This window comes from Castor canadensis, chromosome 6 (genome assembly GCF_047511655.1).
Source record: "Castor canadensis chromosome 6, mCasCan1.hap1v2, whole genome shotgun sequence".
NCBI lineage: Eukaryota > Metazoa > Chordata > Mammalia > Rodentia > Castoridae > Castor > Castor canadensis.
Window position 1 is genome coordinate 12,309,084 of NC_133391.1, and position 26,456 is coordinate 12,335,539.

Here is a 26,456-nt window from a genome sequence, read left to right on the forward strand (position 1 = left end):
AAACAGAAGGGCTGGGGGTGTGGCTCAGAGGGTGGAGGCCTGCCTAGCATGTGTGAGACTGTGGGTTCAATCTCCAGTACTGCAAAAAAAAAAAAAAGGAACAAAAAAGCTCAAAGAAGGTTCTGGAGCCAGAGCCTGCATGGCTGTAGCTCTGTCCTCGAGAGTTGGCTCTGGTCAGGCAGGGAGGGGCATGACGGTCCCCTGAGAGCATCCAGCCAGGCTTGGGCAGTGGGAGCCACTGCCTTGTGGCCCTTCCTTTCCAGGGGAAGGGACCAGAAACAGATGGTGGCCATCTGTTCCCATCAGTAGGTCACAGGCCTGTGAGCCCTGGAGCTGAGGATTCTCTAGAAGATTCTGTGCCACATACTCCGCTTTGGCAGGAAGAGGGGGACAGCCAGGACAGTGTGTGCAGATAGGTGACCCCAAGGGACCCAGCACCACATGGCTCCGAGTGGGGTTGGGAGCCAAATACACTGGAGGCTCAGTGGGCACCAGCCCTGCTTTGTCCTCGCGTGAGTGACCTTGGCCAGGCTCTTTCCTGGCCTTCATAGGAAGCACGATGAACCCACGCCTGGGTAGCAGGCACCTCCCTGGATTTGAGCCCCATTTGTGCTGTGCAGCCTTTGGGCAAGACCTGTACCTCTCTGAGCCTCAGGGTTGTTCTTCCTATTAGGAGAGGCTGATCAGGGGACCCCTAAGGCCAGTTCAGACCAGTTCAGCCCCTGGAGTGGCGAGGGTGAGGTGCCTGCTTCCACCTGCTCTCAGTCCCTTCTCCTTCCCTGGTGACCCTGGGACAGACCCCCAGCCCTGGCTGCAGCTTTGGGAAAGAAGGCTCATGGACTGGGTCGAGGGTTTCTTGGTACCTTCCTTACCCTTGGATGTCCTTGGCGAGGAACAGGTCGAGAGCCTTTTGTGGGTGCTGGAACTGTCCAAGCAGGGATGGGGGCACAGACAACCATTACCTCCACGTCAGGGCCCACACGGGGCCCTGGGTTAACAGCTGACGGTCCAAACCCACTGGGTGGCTTGCAGTCCTTAGGTATGACTGTATCCCTGGCCTCCAATGCCCAGTGACCTTGGCGATTGGAAGATGTTGCTTGTGAGAAAGCTCTTCTCTGAGTTTAGAACCTTCCAGAAGGCCTGGAAGAGTAAGTGGAGAGGTCCAGAAGGAATGAGACTTGGACAGAGTGCAGTGGCACACGCCTGTAATCTCAGCTGCTCAAGGGGCAGAGGCAAGAGGAATGTGAGTGAGTTCAAGGTCAGCCTGGGGCAAAGGTAACAAGACCCTGTTTCAAAAATAAAATACAAGCTGGGCACCGGTGGCTCACGCCTGTAATCCTGGCTTCTCAGGAGGCAGAGATCAGGAGGATTGCTATTTGAAGTCAGCCTGGGAAAACAGTTTGAGAGACCCTATCTTGAAAACACCCATTGCAAAAAAAAAAGGCTGGTGGAGTGGCTCGAGCAGGAAGAGCACCTGCCTAGCAAGCGTGAGGCCCTGAGTTCAAACCCCGGTGCCACCAACAAACAAACAAAAGGTTGGGGGTGGGCTCAGTGGTAGAGTGCTTGCATAGCATGCTTGAGGCCATGGGTTCAATCCCCCGCACCGCCTGCCCCCTCAAAGTAAAAAAAGGAATGGCGCTCATTCAAGGCCACGTGTGCCTCAGTTTCCCCATCAGATCACCACCACGGGCACCCACCCCTGGTTGCCAGGCTAGCCCCCTAACTGCACCCTCCTTCCTGTCCACAGGTTCCCCACTGCACAAGCAGGCGTCAGGGCCACCATCCTCCACGGCCACAGCCACCGCCCCCGAGAAGCCGGGCCCGAAGGTGGCCGAAGTGGGTGATGACTTCCTGGGGGACTTCGTGGTGGGCGAGCGGGTGTGGGTGAACGGCGTGAAGCCCGGCCTGGTGCAGTACCTCGGGGAGACGCAGTTCGCACCGGGCCAGTGGGCCGGGGTGGTGCTGGACGACCCGGTGGGCAAGAACGATGGCGCCGTGGGTGGCGTGCGCTACTTTGAGTGCCCAGCCCTGCAGGGCATCTTCACCCGGCCCTCCAAGCTCACCCGGCAGCCCGCGGCCGAGGGCTCGGGCAGTGATGCCCACTCGGTGGAGTCACTCACCGCCCAGAACCTGTCGCTGCACTCAGGCACGGCCACCCCACCCCTGGCCAGCCGTGTCATCCCGCTGCGGGAGAGTGTCCTGAACAGCTCGGTCAAGACGGGCAACGAGTCCGGCTCCAACTTGTCCGACAGTGGCTCTGTGAAGCGGGGTGACAGGGACCTGCGTCTGGGAGACCGAGTGTTGGTGAGTGCAGGTGACATCAGAGTCCATCCAACCCTTCATACCACCTGGGCAAGCTGGACCCTGGGGCTGGGCGGGGAGGGGACTTAAAGGGGACTTGGACATGGTTTAGGTTGCTCAGTAGCACCACAGATAGTGACAAGGAAAGCAGGTCAAGTAGGTGATTGCTGTGTGACGCTGGGCCAGTGTCTTAACCTTTCTGGGCCTTAGTCTTCCTATCTGTTAGCCAGTTTTTGTAGCTGTGACAAAATGCCCGAGCTAAACCATTGCTTCAGTCCGTGTCTGCTGGCTCCATTGCTTTTAGACCTGTGGCGAGGCAGGGCATTGTGGTGGAAAGGCAGGGCTTCCCTAATGGTGACTAGGAAGCAGAGAGACAGGGGAAGGCTTGGGGACAAGCTATCCCCTTCCCAGCCACCAGGCCCCGCCTCCCAAAGGCCCATATGCGGCCATGACCTCAGCAGTGGATTAACCCTCGATAAAGCCCAACCACTCTCCACAGCGCCACCTGCTGGAGACCCGGCTTTCAGCACACGAGCCCTCTGGGGAACACCCTATGTAGATTGCAGCACCATGTGTCACCCGGGAATTTGAACACCCTCACTTGCAGGCTGCAGTTCGTGCAGGCGGTGCCTTAGTTAGCAGAGACCCTGTGGATGTGACCTTTGCGACATTCCCCGTTGGGTCCAGCTGCTAACGTGGGTGTGCCTGGGAAAGGTTGGGGACGGAGTGCTCAGGACGCCTGGGCCAGGTGGTACAGACACCCCAGCGGGTACAACCTGCACCGTCACCTGTCAACTGGACGGTGGTAATTGCGGCTGGGGGAATCAGGTCGCCAGAGCCCAAGGCTTTCCTGCAAGGTGCCCTCTTTTCTGGTTGTCCCTGCCGTTGGGGACAGTGCCTCACAAGTCCTTTAGAGTCTGAGTGCGTTCCTCTTGGGCACCTGGTGTGGGCCAGCCCAGGCTGGGTGCCACTTTGGACAGGACGGAGACTGTCCTGGTGTGTCCTGGCTGACTGCACTCCAAGGACCACAGTACTGAGAGAGATACCTACATACAAGGAAGCCTGAAGGTGACACCGGTGACCTAGTATGGGTGGAGGGAGCCAAGAGTCCCCGTTTCCTGGCCTGGAAGAGTGGGGCCTCCCACCCCTGGAGCTCGGAGGCTGAACACGGAAGGGCTGGGGGACCCTGAACAGGACCTCAAAGGTGTCATGTTGGGATCCTCCCTCCCTGCTCTGGGGACCTTGTCCCACAGGGCCAGGGTGTCACCTAGAGGCTTCCGGGAAGAGCCCTGGAGTGGGGTATGGCAAGTGGAAGTGTTTCCACCCTTCCCTGTCACACCCTCGGCCCTCGCTGTGACATCGTCACGCAGATGGAGAAATGTAATGACTTATCTGAAGTGACAGCTGCACCAAGATGCATAGCAACCCCCTGCCTGCCTGTCCTCCTGTCACTAAGCCAGGCATCTCTGTCTGGGTCTCTTTGCCCACCCAGGGCTGGTTCGCAGCCTGGGTCCCCATGGTGGGCTGGCAGTGGGTAATGGCCAGACTTAATCCAGGGGAGTGAGGGAGACCACAGCCCATATGGTCACAGGCGTCACTGTCACCATGCAGACTGCACTAAGTGCTGTGAAAATTTGGTCCACAGTGTCTAAGAGTTTGCCACAGAGGCCTGGCCTGAGGCAGGGGTTAGGACTGACCAGTATATTAGTCAGATTTCTGCTATTATAACGGATACCTAAGACAATGAACTTACAAAGACAAAAGGTTTGTTTGCCCCACAGCCTTGGGGGTTCCAGTCCATGACAGGTTGACCCTATGGCTTTGGGGCTGTGGTGGCACCTTACAGAAGAAGCAAAACTACTCACCTCATGACCAGGTGGCAAAGGACAGAAAGAAGAGCTGGGGACCAGTGGCTCACGCCTATAATCCCAGCTACTCAGGAGGCAGAGATCAGGAGGATCAAGGTTGGAAGCCAGCCTGGGCAAATAGTTCATGAGACCCTAGCTCGAAAAAACCCATCACAGAAAAAAAGGACTGGTGGAATGGCTCAAGGTGTGGACCCTGAGTTCAAGTCACAGTAGTGCAAAAAAAAAAAGAGAGAGACAAAAAGAGAGACTGGGGTGTCCCATAATCCCCTTTAAGGCCACACCCCCAACGACCTAGAAACCTCCCACTAAGCTTCACCTCTTAAAGGCTCCACCACCTCACCTCCCCACAGTGCCAAGCTGGGGACCAAGCCTTTAGCACATGAGCTTTTGGGGAACTTTCTAGTTCTAGACTATAGCAGGCAGCCATTGGCCAGGTGATAAGGACAGGATATCTCCAGCTGTGGCCAAAGAGCAGAGAAGGGGAGAGAAAAGCAAGGCAGTCACATGGGTAGCAAGAGGGAGCCATAGGGAGTAGCCCAAGACACTGGCCTGGGAGACCCCACAGGACTTGGGGCCTGGGGTGGGGGTGGCAGAAGCCAAGACTGGCCGTGTAGAGAAGTCACCTCGAATTCTGAGACCCAGGATCCAACTACTCACTGACTAGGTGAAGACAGGGAGCCCCAGAGAGGGTGTCAGCTTGCTTAGGGACACACAGCACCTCATCGGCTGTGTGAGGTGAGGCTGGGACGGAAGCTCTAGGGTTCTACCCAGGCCAAGCCTGCACCTCCCATATCCACCGTGCCCAGTATTTCCAGGTGGGGGCTGAAAATGTCTTGTCACCTACAGGTGACAGTGTGGGGCACGATGAGCTTGGGAAATAGACGTCCGCTCAGGAAGGAAGGCTGGCTGCTTGTGTTCTGGGATGTACCCAGGGAGACACAAACCAGTGCAGTGAGAAGGGAGGGGAGCACTTGGACCCCCAAAGACGCAGGGTGGTGAATAGGCCGTCTCAGTAGGAGTCAGAGGTCGGGGTGTGGGGTGCTTCTGCGCAGGTGGCAACACAAGGCAGACAAAGGCTTGTCATCCTGGGGTTGGGGACTCTGGAGTGAGGCCTGTTCCTCCTCGCTGTGTCCTGGGCCGGGCACCCTAGGAAGGTTGCAAGGCCGGGCAGTCAGCTCCGCGGCAGAGCGGGCGTTCCTCAGTGGGGTTTGAAAGCAGTACATAGGCGAAGTCTTGTTCCTTCCAGTCGTGGCCTCAGAAGTATCCTGAGGTGGGGACCCAGAGGCCTTCCCAGGACAGCCCCTTCAGTGACCTGCAGACTGGGCCACAGCAATGTCAGACAGCCTCCTTCCTCCCTCGCAGAGCGCATCTCGTACATGATGTCTGCCCACACCTGGGCAGGCCAGTGCCGAGGGACCCAGCCTGGGACGGGGGGGCCGTGATCAGGCCTTGAGTGTCTAGGCTCCAAGCTGTCCACAGGACCCAAGATGGTGCCACTGCCAGGTCACTTCCCCACCGTGAGGCTGAGATGTGAGCCAGGCATTGTCACCGTGGAAAGGGCAGCAGAATGGTGGACTGGCTGGCTTTGGAGCTGTACCGTCCGGGCTTGGTGCCTAGCAGAGTGTCGGGCAGGGTGCAGGACTTCCTTTTGCCACCTTGGAAATGGGGCCAGTGTTCACAGTTTGCAAGGTCATGCAAATCTGGTGGTGAGATGTGGCACTGTGGCGCACACCTGTAATCCCAGCACTCTGGAGGTGGGGCAGGAGATCTCAAGTTCCAAGACACACAGACGCCTGGTGTGTAGGAAGCCTTTGGGAAAGCTGGTTTCCTCCCTTGCTCTGGGCCTCACTTCCTTCCCTGAGTCTTCAGGGCCAGGGGACATATGCTGTGATGTCCGGTGTGAGGTCAGACTAACCAAGAGGACTGTGAGGCCTGGGCACTGGGGGTGCCCTGAATAACAGACTTGGCTCTACTGAGCCGCCCTGGCTGCCCAACCTTTGTCCCCAGGCACTGCTGTTAGGGGCAGAGTTGCCTGTGGCTTCCTGTTCCTGTGCGAGGCGTGCTGACCGTGTGGCAGAGGGCCCAGAGCCTGGGCACTGGCTTTGCCCAGCTCCCACTTTCCTAGTGGGGGAGACCCACCCTGGGCTAAGAAGGCTCTGGAACGTGTGCCAGGATCTGTCATGCTGGCTCAGCCCGTAGCCCCTTGGCCTGTCCCCCAGCACAAGGTGAGTGCCCACCCGGGAGGGTGAAGGCCCAACTCCCTGTGATGTGCTGGCTGCGGAGAGCAGTGACTGGGAGGTGACAGGCCCAGCTGGGCAGCGGCTTGGCCTCCCTGAGCCTGTTTCCTCTGCCATAATTCTCATTTATTTTTTTTTGCAGTACTGGGGTTTGAACTCAGGGCCTACACCTTGAGCCACTCCACCAGCCCTTTTTTGTGATAGGTTATTTCAAGATAGGGTCTCGCAAACTATTTGCCCAGGTTGGCTTCGAACCCTGATCCTCCTGATCGCTGCCTCCTGAGTAGCTGGGATTACAGGCGTGAGCCCCTGGCAACCAGCTTCTGCTGTAATTCTTCATAACACCTCTCTCTGGACCTTCCTGACATTTGGCCCCTACCTTTCATTCCCAGCTGATGACAGTTCTGTACTTTTTGGGGAAACTGAGCCAGTTGAACCTCACAAAAGTGGCCCCCACCAGTCCTGATCCTGGCCACCCTTCCCAGCTGCCTCCTGCAGCCAGGCAGCCTCCTTCTGCTCCTTCCCTCTCCTCTCAACTCCTCCTGCAAACCTCCCCTCAACCCATGTCTGTGGCCACAGACCCCACCTCCCTCTGTCTGTCATCATCTCCAGTCCCTGGTATCTCCAAGGTCGCCAGGATTCTTCATATTCCAAGAACAGTGGTCACTTCCACCTCTCAGTAGAATCAGCCACTGACAGTCCCGTCCCTCCTTGCAGAGCCTCCCTCCACTTCTAGGTTACTGCATACTCATGGGACTCTTTGCTCTCCTCCCGGCTCCATGCTGTTCCTCCTTGTTCCAGCTCTGCTCAGAACTCCAGGCCTCCGTGTCTCTCCCCTCCCTCCGCTGGGAAGGGATGGGGCATGGGTGTCACATCCTTCCTAGTGCTTTGTCCCTAGCCCCAGCCTTTCCTGACCTCCTGTCTTGTGTGTCACACTTTTTTTTTTTTGCAGTACTGGAATTTGAACTCAGGGTCTACACCTTGAGCCACTCCACCACCCTTTTTTTGTGATGGGATTTTTTTCGAGATATTTGCCTATTTGCCCAGGCTGGCTTCAAACCATGATCCTCCTGATCTCTGCCTCCTGAGTAGCTGGGATTACAGGCATCGGCCACCGGTGCCCAGCTAGGGTCTCACTGTATACTGAGGCTGGCCTGGACTGAGATCCTCTTATTTGTGCTTTCCCATGTGTAGCTGACATGACACACGGCAACCACCATGCCCAGCCAGTGATTGAGATGGGATCTCTCACACTTTTTCCCAGGCTGGCCTTGAACTGTGGTGTGCTTGTCTATGCTTCCCAAATACCTGTGTAGGCGTGGCCACTGTGTCTGGCCCTCAGGTGTCACTCTGCTATTTGACCTTTTCATTTTACAGGGCCTTGTTTCCTTAAATGGCTCGGACAAGTCCTGCACACAGGGTGACTTAAAACACTAGAAATTTATCCCATCCCTGTTTGAGAGCTGAGAGGCGCAAGGTCAAGGTGTCAGGAAGGCCGAGCTCTTTGCAGGCTGTGGGGAAGGATCAGCTCCAGGCTTTTTCTCAGCTTTGCTGTTGGCCAGCAAGTCTCGGTGGTTCTTGCAGCTGTGTTCTTCCCTGGCTCCATCTTCAGAGGCCATCTTCCTTCTGTGCCTGTCTTTGCCTTTCGTCTTGTTTTGTTGTTGGCAGTGCTTGGGTTTGAACTCAGGGCCTCCCTTTTGCTAGGCAAGCACTCTGCTACTTGAGCCCCACCCCAGTCCTGTTTCTTTGAGGTTGTTTTTTTTCTTGTTGTTGTTCTTCTGCAGTACTGGGGCTTGAACTCAGGGCCTAAACCTTGAGCCACTCCACCAGCCCTTTTCTGTGTTAGGTATTTTCAAGATAGGGTCTCACAAACTATTTGCCCAGGCTGGCTTCGAACCACGATCCTCCTGATCTCTGCCTCCTGAGGAGCTGGGATTACAGGCACCCACTGCTTTTAGTTTGTTTTTCAGATAGGGCCTCACACTTTTGCCCAGGTCAGTCTTGGACCTTGATCCTCCCACCTCCACTTCTCAAGTTGCTGGGATTACAGTCGTTCACCGTCACACACTTTTTCTTTTAACCATGACACCAGTCCTGTGGGATCAGAGCCACCCTAATGACCTCATTTCTCCTCGGTTACATCAACAAAGACCCTCTTTCCAAAGAAGGTCGCGTTCACGGTGCTGAACATCAGGACTTTGGTATATTTTTGTGGGGACAGTGCAGCCCCAGAATTGGACTCCATTATTAATTGTTCACCTACCTCCATCCCTGAGCTGTTAGTGAATGACATCACCGCACATCCAGCCGACCAGACCTGGAACCTGGGGATCAGCCTTGCTGGTCTTCTTTTCTCTCCTCCCATACCAGAGACCGGCTGCTGACCCTCAAATATATCCAGGTCCATCTGCCTCCCACTACCTCCACCATGACTTCTCTCCCTGGTCCCTGGAGCCACCTCATCCTTGGTCTGCTGACCCCACTCATAGCCTGTCACTCCCTGCAGGTGACCCCCTCTCCTCCCCACGTCCCCTGTGTCATCTGCTGCCTCCCTATCCGACCCTTTTCTCTCCTCCCTCCTGGCTGCTCTTGGACATGGTGGCTTTTTTTTTTTTTTTTTTTTTGCTGTACTGGGGGTTTGAACTCAGGGCCTACACCTTCAGCCACTCCACCAGCTCTTTTTTGTGTTTGGTTTTTTGAGATAGGGTCTTGTGAACTACTTGCCCTGGCTGGCTTAAAACCATGATCCTCCTGCTCTCTGCCTCCTGAGTAGCTAGGATTACACACAGGCGTGAGCCACCAGTGTTGGGCAGCTTTTTTTGTTTTCCTTCAACAAACAGCTTGCCATGCCATGCTGATTCCTGTACTGGGGACACCCTCCCCAGAATGTCCCATGACTCACTATCCTGGTGTCTTCAGTGTGGGGCCCCATGCATCTCTCAGGGTCATAGACTGGACATTTCCAGGTGCCTCACCAAGGGAGGGTGCTTACTTTGGTTTCCCCACCTCGCTGAACGTGGTCTAAGCCTCTGCCCCCCAGCCAGTCTCCCCTGCCACCCTGTTTCCTCCCCACCCCGCAGCTGGTGCATAAGCTGCTCCAAGCTCATCTTACCCTCCCAGCAGCCCCAGGGGACAGGAACGCTCACCCCACAGGCAGCTAAGGTTCCAAGCACTTGGGAGATTCCCCGAGCTGCCTGCTGTCTCTGTCTGTGGTCAGGTCCCCGGCAGGGGTGGGTGTGGTCATTAAGTCACTAGGTAGACTTTCTCAGAAACAGGAGAATTCAACCTGCCCGCCATGTTGCATTTTGAGAACTGAGGTCTAGGGCTGCAGGTGTGGCTTGAGAATCTGAGTTCAAACCCCAGCACCACCAAAACAATTTAAAAAAATTTAAAAAAGGGATTAAGAGAACTGAGATATGGAGGGTATATTGCCCAGGCCTGGAGGGGCTGGAATCCCACGAATGAACCCCAGGTGATGGAGAAGGGGAGGACTGAGGACCCAGTGACGGGCTCACTAGATGTCGGGCTAACACCCAGCACAAGTGACTCTGGGCAAGTGGGAGCAGCACAGACTCTTTGCCTGCTTGTGAGATGCACAGCGTCTTGATGCTGTTATTTTTTGAGATGGGGTCTCACTCTGAAGCCCAGGCTAGCCTTGAACTCACGATCCTCCTGCCCCAGCCTCCCAAGTGCTGGGTTTACAGGCGTGCCACACCACGTCCAGTGCTGGCACAGGTACTTTGGAAGACAGTTTGTCATTTTCTTCTAAAAGGAAACGTTTAAACCATGTGGCCCAGAAGTCACATTCCTGGGTGTTCACCCAAAACAGCTGAAAAGTTCTGTCCACACAAAAATGTGTTTTTAGTGGCTTTATTTATCATTGTCCAAAAAACAACCAAATAACCCAGGTGAACTTCAGGAGTTGGAGGGATAGACCGGTGTGTCACATATGGAATATCCTCAGTGAGAAAAAGAACCATTAAGGCACAGAGCACCCTTAAATGGGCATGGCCAAGTGATAGACACCAAGCTGGAGAGGTCGCCTGTTGTATTCCAGCGGTATGACATTCTGCAAGAGACAAAATTAGGGCACAGTGAAAAGATCAGTGGCCAGGCATGGTGGCTTACGCCTGTAGTCCTAGCTACTCAGGAGGCAGAGATTGGGAGGATCCTGGTTCGAAGCCAAAATGTTAGGGAGATCCCCATCTCAATAAATAAGCCAGGTGTGGTGGTTCCCAACTGAAATCCCAGCCACCTGGGAGGCTGAGGCAGGAGGATTGTGAGTTCAAGGCCAGCCTGGGCTTCAGAGCAAGACCCTGTCTGAAAACAAACAACAACAAAAATCAGTGGGTGCCAGGGCTTGCGGGGAGGGGAAGAGAGTGGACAGGTAGCGCGGAGGATTTTAGGGCAGTGAATACTGTTTGCAATACACAGAGCAACACGGCTGGAAATTCACCAAAGCCAAGGTCAGAGCAGCAGCAGAGAAGACAGGAACTGGTGATCATCACAGAGTCAGGAACTGGCCACATGGCCATGGATGTGGGGTTACCCTGCCTCTGTCCACCTCTGCCTGGTGACTGTCCCGCTGCCAGTGTTGGGATGGACAGTTTTCCCCCAACACGGTCAGATGGAACTTCTGGATGAAGGAATCCCAGGCGGGTGGGATGGGGAAGGAGGACAGAGCGACCACCTGTGCTCTGAAGGCTGCGATCCGTCCCCACTCGCCTCTTCCTCACTCGTGTCCCTGAACACTGGTGGCTGGCACTGCAGGCTGCACAGTGGAGACTACCAGAACCTTCCCTGGGGAAAATGGCTGGTCCTCTGAGAAAGGAGGACAAGCATTAAATATGACAGAATGCCTCTGAATATAGGACTATGAATATTCATGTGTGTGAATACTTATATGCAAATGAATATTCAGCAAGCTGAAAGTCTCTGGGAAGTGAAAAAATGTGATCACAGGAATAAGAAAGTCCCCAGAACTGTTAGAAGATATAGTGAGGGGAATCGCTCAGGAAAGACAGATGGGAGAGAGATACAGAATATTCTTTTTTTGTGGTACTAGGGTTTGAACTTGGCCTCTCATTCTACACTTAGGCCTTTTTGCTTTAGTTGTTTTTTTTGAGTTTTTGCCTGGGGCCAGCCTTGGACTGTGAGCCTCCTGCCTACACCTCCCAGTTAGCTGGGATTACAGGTGTGCCCCACCATGCCCAGCTGAAGAGGAGTACATTAGAGCATTTGTTCAGTAGATCCAACATCCAAATGGTCGTGGTCTCAGAAGGACTGAACCGAGGAGAAGGAGGGCAGGAGGTCCCAGAAGTCATCTGAGATATGCCTCAGAACCGAGCAACAGGATCCAGTCCATGGAGCCCATGTGGGAGATGAAAGGGGGCCCACAGCAGAACACCCCGTCAGAAAACACAGAACATGGTGTAGGCGAAGGTGTTCCCAGAGGGCAGAGACATGGAGAAATGGGTCTTGGATACAGGGCTGGGATTCCAGACAGTTTTGAACTTTTCAGCAGCACTGAGAAGGGTTCCCCCCACTCCGAGTTTGAACTCAGGGTCTACACCTTGAGTCACTCCACCAGCCCTCTTTTTGTGATGGATTTTTTTTCTGAGATAAGGTCTCTCCAGCTATTTGCCTGGGATGGCTTCAAACTGTGCTCCTCCTGATCTCTGCCTCCTGAGTAGCTGGGATTACAGGCGGGAGCCACCATGCCCACCTGTTGTTTTAGACAGTGCTTCACTACCTTTACCTGGGACTGGCCTCAAATTCAAGATCTTTTTATCTCTGCCTCCTAATAACTGGTGTTACAGGTGTGTGTCACCATGCCAACCTTCAGCCAAATTCTTAAGAAATGAAGGTGTTGATGGATTGGGGGCATAGCTCAAGTGATAGAGCACATGCTTACCAAATGTGAGGCCCTGAGTTCAAACCCCAGTACAGCAAAATAAACAAAACAAAACAAAAAAGAATGAAGGTATTGATCAACCTTGGTGGTGGACACCTGTAATCTCAGCTACTCAGGAGGCAGAGGTAGGAGGATCGCCATTTGAGGCCGTCCAGGGCAAAAGTGTGAAACCCTATCTGAAGGGCTGGTGGAGTGTCTTAAGTGGTAGAGCACCTGCCTAGCAAGCTCGAGGCCCTGAGTTCAAACCCCAGCTTGTAAGTGGCAGAGTTTGAATACAGTCTATATGTCTCCAAAGCCTGTGTTCTTGGATGTGACAGCCCAGCTCTGGGGAGGCACTGGAACCTGTGCCCCTCCCCGGTGTCCTTGGATGGCTCCCTTTCCCCACCTCCACCCCCCTCGCCCAGCCTCCCCCATGCCCTGTATAGTGGAAGGGAGGGATGGGACCCCTGGCACCTGAGTGCCACACACCATCTCCACCTCTGCCCTTGTGTTCCGTACCTGAGTCTGTCCTGTGTCAACAGGTTGGTGGCACGAAGACTGGCGTGGTTCGGTATGTGGGGGAGACAGACTTTGCCAAGGGTGAATGGTGTGGCGTGGAGCTGGACGAGCCCCTTGGGAAGAACGATGGGGCTGTGGCCGGCACCAGGTATGCGGTGTGGGAAAGGATGGGAGTGGGGAGTGGGGCCGTGGAGGAAGGCAGCTTGGAGCATGCATGGTATGCCTGTCACAGTGATGCAGGTGATCCTCTTCTTAGCATCTACCAAGGTGGCGGGGGGATCATCTCATTTGATGGGTGAGAGAACAGGCCAGAGAGGTCACTGCTCAATATCACTTAGTCCCTCACACACCAGGAGAGCACCATCCCCTTGTTCCCTGCTCAGTGCCACACATGACTGAGAGGGAGAGGCAGTGGTCCCTACCTCCTAGGGGTGCCCTGGGTGACATGTGATGTCACCAGACTGTGCCCAATGTTACAGCTCAAGGCAGGCACTGCAAAGCACAAAAGGGCTGCCTCTGTCCTGCCACCTCTGATGAAAGGGAATCAGGGCAGAGGAAGAGCTGGGGCTGTCTGGAACTTGCTGGGGAATGGAAGTAGGGGCCCCATAAGCAATGTCATGGGTGAGATGAGGTGACCTTGGGTGCCCAAGCTGGCTATCCCTGGGCTGGATCCTGAGGCACAGTCACTGTGGCTCAGGAAGATCCAGGCAGGACCCAGGTTTTGCAGGAGGCACAGTTTGCTTATGGAGGAGGCTGGAGGAGGGCCTGCAGGGAGAGGGACAGACTGCAAAGATCTGGAGGCAGGGTAAGCGAGGGGCCGTGGGTGGTAGTCTCTCAGTGTCAGTCAGAAACTGGAGAGGACCGGTACTCGTGGTCCAGTGTGCAACCTGTAACCAGAGAGACTGAGAGCTGAACAGTATGGGGTTTCCATGACAACATGCTGTCTCCTATTTTCGGGGCGGGGGGGTGGGAGTTTCTCCCACTTCACTCCTATTTCAGGATTTGAGAGGTCGGTTGGGCAGTGGCCCCCAGCCCATTCCATGGTGTCCTCCTCAGAATTCCTCAAGCTTTTGCTTCTTTGTGCAGAAAGCTCCATGCTCAGAGACCTGATGGTGTTTCTGGTTTTGGGGGCAGACCTACAGCAGCCATGAATACAGGGAGGGGGAGGAGAGGGAGAGAGAGGAAGGGGAGGAAGAGGAAGTGGGAGGGAAGAGGGAAGAGGGAGGAGGAAGAGAGGAAGGAGAGGGAGAAGAGGAGGAGGGAGGAAGAAGCAGGGGAGGAAGATAGGGAGGAGGAAGAGAAGGAGGGAGGGAGGAAAAGGGAAGGAGGAGAGGGAGCTCCAAACAGTTCACAGTAGGGGGCTTTGAATCTCAGTGGGCTAGGGGCTCTGGTCCCAGGTTTGCCACTAAACCAGCTGTGTGACAATGAGCAAGTTCGTTCACCTCTCAGTGTAAATTTCCTCATCTGTGAACACAGGTGGTGTCGGAGGGTTGAAGTGAACATTTGCACAAGGGGCTCATACCCCTCACCTCTGCTCCCCTCTGTTCCCTTTCCGAGGCTCCCATCTGGAAGATTTCCCCCTTGGGAGGAGGTGCCTCTGTCTCTGCTGGGTCCTCAGTGGTAAGGGACGCAGGGGAGGCCCTGGGCCGCAGTAGCAGTGTAAGTCTCTCCTACTCCCCCAGGTACTTCCAGTGCCCACCCAAGTTTGGTCTCTTCGCACCCATCCACAAGGTGATCCGAATTGGATTCCCATCCACCAGCCCTGCCAAGGCCAAGAAGACCAAACGGATGGCCATGGGTGTCTCAGCCCTGACACACAGCCCCAGCAGCTCCTCCATCAGCTCTGTGAGCTCTGTGGCCTCCTCCGTGGGGGGCCGGCCCAGCCGCAGTGGCCTGGTAAGGGTGGGACTGGGGAGAGGGGAGGGAGTTACTCTGGTGTGTATATGGGGTGGACTTGGGATCCGAGAGAGAGAGAGAGAGAGAGAGAGAGAGAGAGAGACAAAGGAGGGAGAGAGAGAGAGAGAATATCTTTTAATAGGAAAATTGTCCCATTTACATTTACTGATATGCTTATGTTACTGACTTGAAACTTCCTTCCCTGGGAGTTAAGAAGGGTCGTGTTGAGACAGGGTATGGGGTTCAGAAAGGCTGGCAAGGGACCCTAGGTGATGGGAGAAGAGGTGGGGCCGGGCAGAAGGCTGTCCAGCTCAGCCTAGGGTGAGAGAACCCATCATGAGTGGAACCCCTGGTGTTCTGACTGTCAGGGGATGACTCCTCAGGAAGGGGAAGTTATCCCTAAATTTCATCCATCCCATTCCCACTGGGGTGAGGTGGGAGTGTCAGGGCATCCAGGGCACCTGCTGGGTCACCGTGGGTGGGGCACAGGGAGCACTGCAGATCACTGAGTCCTGAGCCCGTCCATCCACCTGCCCCCCTCGGCAGCTCACAGAGACGTCTTCACGCTACGCCCGCAAGATCTCGGGCACCACGGCCCTGCAGGAGGCATTGAAGGAGAAACAGCAGCACATCGAGCAGCTGCTGGCCGAGCGGGACCTGGAGAGGGCCGAGGTGGCCAAAGCCACCAGCCACATCTGCGAGGTGGAGAAGGAAATTGCCTTGCTCAAGGCGCAGCACGAGCAGGTGGGTGACAGGCGGGGCACATGGGGTGGGAACCTGGGTGTGCAGAGAGATACTGAGGTGTCTGTTAGCAAGCACCCCACTTTCCAGAGCCAGCCCACAGGTTTCAGGGGCGGGACCTCTTACCTCCACGCCTAGGGTCTACTGCTTGGGGTTCTTTCCTCTGGTGTTTGCCTCTTGACTGAGAGCCCTCTCCTGGACCCATGGACCCACGTGGGGCCCCTCCCTGTGTGCTAGGATGAATACGGCCAAGGTCACTGGGGTCAGTGGTTGGAGCACTTACCTAGCACTTGTAAGCAACGCCAGCACCTCCAAAAAAGAAAGTCATAAAGCCAAGTTTGCTGTGCGAGTGGCTTTCGCAAGACATGTTTTCAGTCCTTATGGTTTGGGGAATACAGGTGTCAGGGCAGTTGCTCTTGGGGGCATCTTGGCCCAGGGACAGGGCCTCCTGTGCCTTTTTAAGCTTGTTTTGGTGGCACTGGAGTTTGAACTCAGGGCTTCATGCTTGCAAAGCAGGCGCTCTCTTGCTTGAGCCCCACCTCCAGTCCGTTTTGCTCTGGTTATTTTGGAGACTGGGTTCTTGTGAACTATTTGCCCAGGCTGGCCTCAAACCTCAATCCTCCTGATCTCAGCCTCCCAAGCAGCTAGGATTACAGGCATGAGCCACTGGTGCCTGGCCCCTCTGCCTTCCTTGAGGACAGCTGGGCCCTCTGCCCTCGTGTCTGGGCCACTGTCTGTGCCCAGATGGGGCTGGCAAGGAATCAGGGTGGCTGAGGCTCCAGGTGCACCCCCTTACCTCCCTGCCTCTGTCCTGCCCACCTGGCCCCAGGCCCTGGGAGGAGGCCAGCCCTGACCTGACCCTGCCTGGCCCTCGCTGGGGGCCAGTATGTTGCAGAGGCGGAGGAGAAGCTGCAGCGGGCCCGGCTGCTGGTGGAAAGCGTGAGGAAGGAGAAGGTGGACCTGTCCAACCAGCTGGAGGAGGAGAGGAGGTGCGTGCTGGGCGTCCTCAGACCGGGCTGGACAGGCAGCATTGTCCCTGAGCTGTAATTACGAGGGCAGGCTGAGGAATCTCGGCCCCTAGTTCCAGTCCTGCCTCTGTCCTCCTTACTGGCATCATCACCCTCACTAGTGACCCAGTCTGTGGACCTTGGTCCTCCGATCTGCAGGGTAGGGTGACAGTCTGCAGTCTGATGAAGGACTCATGAGATAACCAGAGTCAACCCCTCAGCATACGGGAGCTCCACACGTGTACATCACGTAGCGTTCACCGTTCCTGCACCTGTGCAGGGGCTTATCATACGGGGACCCCCCCCAGGGGTGTTCCTGGAAAGCCACGGACCAGGAGGAAGGCTTGGTGTCCCAGCCCCACACTGTGAGTGACCAGTCCACGGCTGCAGAGCACGCCCAGGCCAGGTCCCACGCATGGAGCCTACAGCTCTGGTCCTGGGCTTTGTACCCATGTCACATCAGGAAACTGAGGCCCCAAGAAAGAGCAGCCAGGGGACACTTGGAATGTCTCGTGTGCGGTACCAGCCCTGCCGTGGATGCTTTATGGGCTTGTCTTTCTATCTGGCAATCAGATGGGGGACATCTCTGTCACAGATGGGAGAACTGAGACCCAACACAGGAAAGGACCTGTTGGGAATCTGGTCCTTTCTGTCCTGTCACAGTGGCAGCTGGGGGACACATTTTATCTGCTCCTTGATGGCTCCAGGGATGAGGCAGAGGCCTCCTCCTGCCCCACTGCCACCACCATGTGAGCCCTCGGCCATCGTCAAGGACAGGAGGGTGGCAAGGGGACCCACAGAAAGATGCTACACGACCCACCTCCTCACCAGCCCCAACCGAAGACTCAGGGTTTGTTCTGATCCCAGTGGAATGAGTAGGTGACAGTGGACGGAGGGACCTTATGGCTCAAGAATCCATCCTTGCCTCTGGGATGGTGTAGATGCGTGTATATATATATATATATCCCTCCCCTCGTCCATGCTGCTGGCACCCCCAACCTCAGCACCCCCACCGGCATCTGCGTTCTGGGCGTTCAGCCCAGGCGTGGACTCTACAGGCTGTTGTTACTGTCTAGCTCAGGGAGATGAGGGTTTATTTATATCTGCCTGCGCGCTCGTGGGGGCCCACACATCTGGTTTCCATGGTGACGCACCCGATGCTAACAAACCAAAACAGATATTGACGGCCTCGTGGGGGTGGTGTTCACTAAGACCCCAGCATTGCCCAGCGCTTGCTGTGTGACCTTGGGCAGGTTGCTTGCCCTCTCTGGGCTTTGGTGCCTTGCTGGTATGCTTTTGAGCAGTTTGTAACCTGTAGTAGGAGCTGGGCCTTTGTTTCCCCTGTGCCCTCTGGGCACGTGTGGGGAAGCGTGCGTCCCTGAGTTCCTACAGCAGGGCCTTGGGGAGGGGGTTCCATATCTGGGAGCAGCCCAGGAAATGGAGATTTTGAGGCTTGTGGGTGAGAGCAGAGTCTGTGGGGAGGAAGTCACTGTCCTCTTCCCGCTCCTTCCTTCCTGACGGGTTCTTGTGGCAGCGTCTGCTCCCAGCAGCGATGAAAAAGTTGTCAGGACCTCTTTAATCCACGCGTCCCCATAAGCCACCCTGGGAGGAAGGCGGGTTCAGTCCACCATGCACGGTGGGAGGTGGGGAGGGTGTCTCCGGAGGCCTGTAGAAAGCTCTGCCCTCCTCAGCCACAGGACCTTGGGCCAGTCCCTGCTGCGCGGGACTCTTGCCAAGCTGGATCCTGGTGGTCCCTTTGCAAAGCCCACCTCTGTGGGCGAGGCTGGTCAGCCCCTCTCTCTCTCCCCACAGGAAGGTGGAGGACTTGCAGTTCCGTGTGGAGGAAGAGTCCATTACCAAGGGAGACCTGGAGGTAACGGTCCCGGCCCCTCCCCGGCTCACCCGGCGCCCCAGGCCTGCCCTTACTGTGGCTAGTGGCCATGACGTTTAGGTAGCTCTGGAGGGGGTTGAGGGGGCTGCAAGGGAGAAATGGGGAAGGTCAAAGGTCATGCCCTGGAAGAGTAGGGGAGGGGCAGGCTGTAGGCATTCTGGTGTCAGAGGTGGGATTGGCTCTGCCACAGGTGCCCTGTGTTGGAGCTGGAGGTCAGGGACAGGATGGACTGAGGGCCGTGAGGGTTCATTGCTGGGCCTGAGAACATAGTCACTGGTCTCCATGTCCCTTTTTGTTGGGCAGTACAAAGGTGTCCCACGGGCCATTAGTTCATCTGGGTTTCCAGGCACAGTTTTGGCTGGAAGTAGTTTGCAGAGCTCAGAATTTACAGATGGCTCGAAAGGTAGAAGGAATCACCCAGGCCCTGAAGCAAGTCAGCAATCACGGGGACCAGGGACCCAGAGTCCTGGTTCTGCACTCTGGGCGCCCTTGGTTATGTCACCTGCACGCCTGCCATCTGGACACAGCTCGGACCTATCCCTCTCCAATCCGACCCACCCTCCTGAGCCCAGATAAGCCCTGTCCCCTGAAATCCCCCAACCTTGCAGGAGGCCACCCCTGGGTGGACAGGAGCACCTGCTGGCTGTGGTCCTCACTGCTCCCTGGGAGATGACTCCTGGAGCTGCCAGATGGAGCAGGGCACAAAGACTTCAGCCCTTCCCTGCACCATGCTTCCGGCCCTAACCGGCCTCAGGGAAGCCTCTTCCCTTCCCCTGGGCCTCAGTTTCCAGATCTGTGAGTGAGGAGGTTGAACTTGACCTCTGGCTCGCACATGGAGGGCTTTTCCGCTGGACCGGTGGGACCCAGCTTCAGCATTCGACAGGGGTCCAAGGGCGCCATCTGGAGGACACCCTGGGAATCGCCTCAGGAGATCATTCCTGAGTCCAGCTCAGAAGTCACAGCTTGTGATCCCGGGAAGGTCCCTAGATGACCCTGGCTGGAGGGGGGACAACACACGTGTCTGGCGAAGGTCACTGTCGGCTGCTTCTGAGTTGAAGGGACGATGTCTGGGCACAGCGTGGCGGGAACTTCAGCTCCCCAGGGCCGGGAATCAGGGAACTGGAACCAGAAATGGCGTCAGAAGCCAAGCCCGCCTGGCCCTCGCTCGGGGGTGTCCCTCTTCTCTATGACTCCAGGACAGACTTCCTGTCCGCCTGTCCGTCTCTGTGTCCTAGCCTCTTAGCGCATCTGCACTGGGCTCCATCCCGTCTCTTCTCAGTTATCCTCACAAGCGAATTTGATTGGTCACAGGCTGGCCAATGGGCTGGCTGCCTTCAGTTCCGGCATCTACCCCACATCCAATCATGTTTGGCAGGGGGCGGGACAGACAGTGATAGGCAGTTCATCCAGGAGGGCTATAAAGTCCTGCTTTTGACTTTTTATAGTCAAAGCCACCAAAAACCCCACTCATCTCCACCAACCTATTTTTACTCATTCATTTACATGTTTATCTGTTTGTTTATTTATTTAGAGACAGGATTTTGCAACAAAGCCCAGGCTGGCCTTGGAACTCTCCATCCTTCTGTCTCAGCCTTCTCAGTGCTGGGATTACAGGCATGTACCACCACACCTGGCTTTTATCCCTGCCCATCTTAAAAGTCAATTAAAAACTAGAACCCCTCCCTTATCTCCTTGGCCCCTTGGAACCCTTGGGTGGCACATAGAGAGATGTCACCCCCATCTCTCTATGTGTCCCACCCCTCATATTTTCAGTTACTCACTCATAAAGACAGTTTCCCCTCCTGCCCTCCGACAGCCATCTTAACTGCCCCCATTCGAATCCCTTTGGAGCTGGGAGGCAGCATGGCTCCAGACCTCTCTCCTCACTTCTGGTTCTGTTGCTGGCCACCCTTCATGTGCCTGACTTGTCATGGCCTCACGCCAGCCTCTGCCTTTATCCCTTGACGGTTTTCCCTCTGTCTGCTCACATGGCTGCCTTATGACGATGCCAGTCATGAGATTTAGGGCCAGTCTAGTCCAGAATGACCTCATCTTAGCTACAGGCACGAGCAGAGACCTTGTTCTAAATGGTTCCATTCTTAAATTCTGGGTAGGCATGAAATTTAGGATTCATCTCTCTCTCTCTCTCTCTCTCTCTCTCTCTCTCTCTCTCTCTCTCTCTCTCTCTGCCCTGATCTGGCTATGTAGCCCACGCTAGCCTAGAACCTTCGATCTTTCCACCTTAGCCTCCTGAGTGCCGGAATTACAGGTGTGAACCACCATCCCTTGCTTCTGGGTCCAGTGCAGCACCCCAAATGCCATGGTCCAGATAAATCACATCTCCTAGTTTCTTGCCCTTCTCTCCCTGTCTTGCCCGACATCACCTTCTTACCCTTTTCATCTCAGAAACTGACCCCACTATCCACACAGCTGCCCAGGCCTCGCAGCTAGATTTTATCTGGAATCCTCTGTTTCTCTCATCCTTGCAAAAAAAAAACCTCGTGACCGAGGCCTCCCCCTCCCAGCTCCAGCACCTTGCCTCAGACGACAGCCCAGCCCCCACCTGACCCCTTCTCTTCCTCTTTGCTTTTTAATGTGTCCTCCACACTGAAGCTGGAATCAGCTTTTTAAAATTTCTTTTTTGATTTTTAAGGTTGGAAATTTGAGTCCTTTGTAACAGCGGAGAGGACAGAATTGTGAAATTCCATGCACCTTTCCCAGCTTCAGTGATTGTCAGTGCTGGGCGAATCTTGCTATATGTACTCCCTTTCAAATCCCAGACTTCATTTGGCCAAAGTCTTTTGTTTGTTTGTTTCTGTGTTTGTTTTGGGATAGGGTCTCACCATGTAGCCCAGGCCGGCCTGAAACTCATGGTCCTCCTTCCTCAGCCTCCCGAGTGCTGGGATTACAGTGGTGTGCCACCAGACCCGGCTTTCCCTTATTCTTTAAATCATCTCTAGGTGATTTAAAATACCTGATTTGATGTAGATGGCAAGTAAATAGCTGTGACGCTGTATCCTTTAGGGAATAACGACAAGGAAAATAGCTGCGTGTGTTCAGAATAGTCAAAATTTTTAAAAACATTTTCCATCTGTGGGTGATGGAGTCTGAGGATGTCGGATCCGTGGGTAGGAAGGAAAGGCGGTTTCTCAGTGACTGGTCTCAGTTTACCCATCAGCCTTGGACCGGCTTCTCAATGGTTACTGTATTAAATTTCCTGAGGGCACAACAGGTTTTACACAGTTGGTTTGCTGAGCTCTTTCAGAACTGGTTTCTTTCAGCCTCTCTCCTGTAGGATGGGGAGCTCTTCCTGCCTCTCCTGAAAATGAGCCTGGTTTGCAGCCTAGCTCCCAGGGTGGAGGATGCAGTGGGGCGCTTTTCCCCACCCTGATTTATCACGGGCAAGTCAAATGCCACCGTGAGAATGTCGGCTTTGTTGGTGCATGAAGTGAGGGTTGTGAAACTGGAACAAAAGTGTTCTTGTATTTTTCTGGCAACTGGGCGTCCTCCACGGGGCCCAGGGGGATGGGGTGGCCAGCAACAGAGCCAGGCTCAGGGCACAGCGGTGGGAGTCACATCCCAGCCTCCACCACGGAGGCCAGACCGAGAGAATGGAGACAGCACAGGATTCTTTTCTAAAAATCTTGCACCTGAAATCCCAGCTACTCGGGAGGCAGAGATCAGGAGGATCATGGTTCAAAGCCAGCCCTGGGCAAATAGTTCTCCCAGACCCTATCTTGAAAAAACCAGGCAGGAAGGAGTGGGGTGCCTGTTTCCACCCGCCAGGGACCAGTGAGGAAGGGTTGCCACAGCTCCCCTCCCTTGCACCCAGCCAGCCAGGCCACGGGGAGGGGTGGGCATCAGGTCCAGCGTGATCCAGAACCCCCGGCTTTTTCCCTAAGCCATTTTGGCTCATTGCCCTACTCTCCCTGTCTCTGTTCATAGACGATGACACCTCCTCTGTTTCTCTTCTTCTCTTTCTTTCTCTGGCTTCCTCTTCCCTGTGCCCCCCCTCCCCACACCCTGCCCCCCGCCCCGGGTGGAGCAGACCCAGACTCAGCTGGAGCACGCCAGGATTGGGGAACTGGAGCAGAGCCTGCTACTGGAGAAGGCACAAGCTGAGCGGCTGCTCAGAGAATTAGCGGACAACAGGGTAACACGCCCCCTGCCCACCTGGCCGCCCACCCGCCCACCTGGCCGGACCCCTTTCGCGATTCTCTGTTTTTATTTACTCTGCCTTTGGCCACTGTCACTGTTGCATTTCTTCTTGTGTGCTCCCTTCTGGAGGGAAAAGGGAAAATCTGATACGACCTTAGGGAGAATGACCAAGTGATGGCTCGCTGGGGGAGGGGAGGGGGTCTTGGTTCTCTCTGGGACACGGCTCCCCAGCTCATGTCCCTTAGCTGAGCCCTTCCCCTGCCTCCTGTCCTGCACATTGCCACCTCAGGGCTTTGAACTGATCCAGTGGCCTTCACTGTCCATCTGTCTCCCCACTGAGGAGGCTACAAAGGGCGGGAGGTTGGGAGTTACAGATCCAGGGACCTTACACAAAGTGTCAAGAGGGGCCAGCCTGGAGGTGGACGGGGTGGGGGGCTGGGCTCAGGAAGTAGTGGGGCTTTGGGGAGAGCAAGTGTCCCCAGGGAATGGGACTGTAATAACCCCAGGGTCTGGCTGTAGTGATGAACAGGTCAGAGAAGCCGTACTTGAAAGCGAGATCCAGGGACAATCTGTGACCCACACTCCAGACCTAGCTGGCCAGCCTGGGGGACAGCCCAGCAGTGGTTCTCCCAGAGGGGCTGGCCAGGCAGTGACAACCATCAAGAAAGACCCCCCTGTAGAGAGTGGGAAGGTTGGGCGAGCAGGGGTCGGTCTCCGCACAGCAGCCATGGTCCACGAGTGGATATCAGGAGATGTGGGGTCTGTTTGCACACTGGCATTGCCTGGATGGCGCACACGGGGTGTGTGTGTGTGCACAAAGGCTGCGTGCAGAAGCTCACCCAGTCTCGGTGGAAGAGTTGGAACCCTCCGAGCAGAAACCTTGGTCGACCTAAGGTTCAGCAGGTGCACACACCTGGCAGCCCAGCATTCAGGAGGCTGAGACAGGAAGATTGCGAGTTTGAGTCCAGTCTAAGCTACAGAGTGAGACTCTGTCTCAAAATAGAAAACAAAAAGCCCAAGTATGTAGCTCAGTGGTAAAGTGGTTGCCCAGCACTCAAGGTACCAAGTTCCATCCCCAGTACAAAGGAAGGAAGAAGGAAGAAGGAAGGAAGGAGGGAGGGAGGGAGGAAGGGAGGAAGAAGGGAGGGAGGGAGGTAGGGAGGAAGGAAGGAAGGAAGAAAGGAAAGAATTATTGAACACTGGGGGTGTGAAGCCCTGAGTTCAAACCCCAGTATCCTCCCCATCAAAAAAAAAAAAAACCGCTTTAAATATACGGTTCTTTGACTGTCAAGCTCATCAAGGTGGGTTTTTGGAAAAGGAAAACTGACAGTTTAGTGGGTTTTTTTTTTTCTTTTTTGGTGGCACTGGGATTTGAACTCAGGGCCTCACACTTGCTAGGCAGGGCTGTACCACTTGAGCCACTCTGCGGGCCCCCTGACAGTTTAGGAACATTAATTCTGTTTTGTGGAGGTCTGAGACCCAACCCTGTGGCTCAACCCCCTCTGGGCTGAATCAGCCATTCAGGCTGGGGCCTCTCTAGAGCAAAAGTCGCTTTGGCCTCTGCCCTTTGAAAATAACATCAGCTTGACCAGGCACAGTGGTGCGTGCTTGTAATCCCAGCTACTTGGGAGTAGGAGGTAGGAGGATCTCCTACCCAAGTCTGAGGCCTTGGGTAAAAGCTGAAAGGCCTGAAAAAAAAACACTGAAAGCAAAAAGGGCTGGAGGTGTGGCTCCAGTGCAGAGCACCTGGCTAGCAAGTTCAAGACCCTGCGTCCAACCCCAGTGCCACAGCAATAAATAAATTAACAGGTATTTCTAGAGAGATGTGAACTCAGATAGGTGGTTTCTTTAGCCCACCGATTTGTCCCAGGCCACCTAAGAGCTTGTGGGGACAGGAGGCTTCCTTCCGTCACTGGCCTGCAGCACAGCCAGCACCCAGGTGGGAGTGGGCGCCCTTCCCCGGTTGGATCTGTATGTCCCCTGCCCTCCAGTCGGCCATTGACCCCCGCTCCCTCTCCCCCAGCTGACCACAGTGGCCGAGAAGTCCCGAGTCCTGCAGCTGGAGGAGGAGCTGAGTCTGCGACGCGGTGAGATCCAGGAGCTCCAGCAGTGCCTGCTGCACTCAGGACCACCGCCTCCTGACCACCCGGAGGCTGCCGAGACCCTGCGTCTCCGCGAGCGCCTGCTGTCCGCCAGCAAGGAGCAGCAACAGGAGACCAGCACACTGAGGGACAAGTACGAGAAGGCGCTGAAGGCCTACCAGGCCGAGGTGGAGAAGCTGCGTGCGGCCAACGACAGGTACGCACAGGAGGTGGCCGACCTCAAGGCCAAGGTGCAGCAGGCCACCAGCGAGAACATGGGGCTGATGGACAACTGGAAGTCCAAGCTAGACTCGCTGGCCTCGGACCATCAGAAGTCCCTGGAGGACCTCAAGGCCACGCTGAACTCGGGCTCGGGTGCCCAGCAGGAGATCGGAGAGCTGAAGGCGGGGATGGAGGGCATCAAGATGGAGCATCAGTTGGAACTGGGCAACCTCCGTGCCAAGCACGACCTGGAGACCGCCGTGCACGTCAAGGAGAAGGAAGGTCTGCGGCAGAAGCTTCAGGAGGCCCAGGACGAGCTGGCCACACTGCGACAGCACTGGCAGGCCCAGCTGGAGGCCCAGGCCGCCCAGCACCGGCTGGAGCTGCAGGAGGCCCAGGATCGCTGCAGAGATGCCCACCTGCGTGTGCAGGAACTGGAGGGCCTGGACGTGGAGTACCGCGGCCAGGCCCAGGCCATTGAGTTCCTCAAGCAGCAGATCTCCCTGGCCGAGAAGAAGATGCTGGACCATGAGCTGCTTCAGCGGGCGGAGGCCCAGAGCAAGGCGGAGGCCGAGAGGCTGCGGGAGAAGCTCCTGGTGGCCGAGAACAGACTCCAGGCGGTCGAGGCCCTGTGCTCGGCCCAGCAGTCCCACGTAGGCAGCGCTGCCCCTGCGGGGGGCGGGGGGCTCTGTGTGCCGGCCTGGCCTGGCCTGGGAAGCTTGTGCTTGCATCAAAGCACCCCAAGACAGGAGATCGGGGCACTTGGCCCAAAGGAGGAGCCACCGTCTCCCCGTCTCTCTCCATCACAAGGGTGGTGAGACGCTGGGGTACAGCTCAGTGGTAGAGCGCTTGCCTAGCACGTTCAAGGCCCTGGCACCATAAAATAAAAAGGGACCGAGGTGGCCAGGCGCCGGTGGCTCACGCCTGTAATCCCAGCTACTCAGGAGGCAGAGATCAGGAGGATGGTGGTTCAAAGCCAGCCTGGGCAAATAGTTTGTGAGACCCTATCTCAAAAAAACCCTTCACAAAAAAAGGGCTGGTGCAGTGGCTCCAGGTGTAAGTCCTGAGTTCAAATCCAGTACCACACACACACACACACCAAAGTTCCCGTATGTCTGGCCGCTCCCCATTGGTCTGAGCACGTTCCTCCCGGCTCCCCAAGGTGGCTGACAACACCCAGGAGCGGGGAGGACTGTGTTCCAGCGCGGCCAGCACAGGCCTTTCTAGTGGCACTGGGCACACTTGGGCCATCCCTGTGTCACCACCCCACCTCCCCAGCACTCCATGCACGTCCATTATGGCTCCATCTCACAGTGAGCAGACGCCCAGACACATGCAGCAGCCTGCCTGGTGACAGAGGTGGCCAGGAGGTATGGCAACCCAGATAGGAGGACAGTGATGGCAGGGCTGTCCCCCTTATTCAAGACCCCAACCCCCGGGGTTTCCTGAACTTCCAGGTCTCGAACTTAGCACCAGGTCACTGGTCGGCTGCAGACCTGTATCTGGGGTGCCTGTTTGTAACAGGTCTGCCTGTGTCACACACCCGGAGGTCCCTGCACTGGTCTTCTGGCCTCATTTGTAGGAATTTCTCCCAGGCCTCTGGGAGGACGAGGACGAGGAGACCCCGCTTAGCTGATTGGAC

At 55.9% G+C, this 26,456-nt stretch overlaps 1 protein-coding gene across 4 annotated transcripts in view; it reads left to right on the plus strand.

Moving 5' to 3' along the window:
* Clip2 (CAP-Gly domain containing linker protein 2) overlaps positions 1 to 26,456 on the plus strand; it is a 58,912-nt gene that overhangs the window by 21,938 nt on the left and 10,518 nt on the right. For 2 of the 4 annotated variants that reach the window (XM_074075746.1, XM_020164453.2), the window contains exons 3-10: positions 1,748 to 2,304; positions 12,842 to 12,966; positions 14,501 to 14,714; positions 15,261 to 15,458; positions 16,341 to 16,444; positions 18,275 to 18,335; positions 22,402 to 22,506; positions 24,535 to 25,467. In XM_074075746.1, the coding sequence (XP_073931847.1) occupies positions 1,748 to 2,304; positions 12,842 to 12,966; positions 14,501 to 14,714; positions 15,261 to 15,458; positions 16,341 to 16,444; positions 18,275 to 18,335; positions 22,402 to 22,506; positions 24,535 to 25,467 (2,297 nt within the window). The remainder of the gene's footprint in view (positions 1 to 1,747; positions 2,305 to 12,841; positions 12,967 to 14,500; positions 14,715 to 15,260; positions 15,459 to 16,340; positions 16,445 to 18,274; positions 18,336 to 22,401; positions 22,507 to 24,534; positions 25,468 to 26,456) is intronic. The other 2 variants (XM_074075747.1, XM_074075748.1) reach the window with 1 other exon arrangement.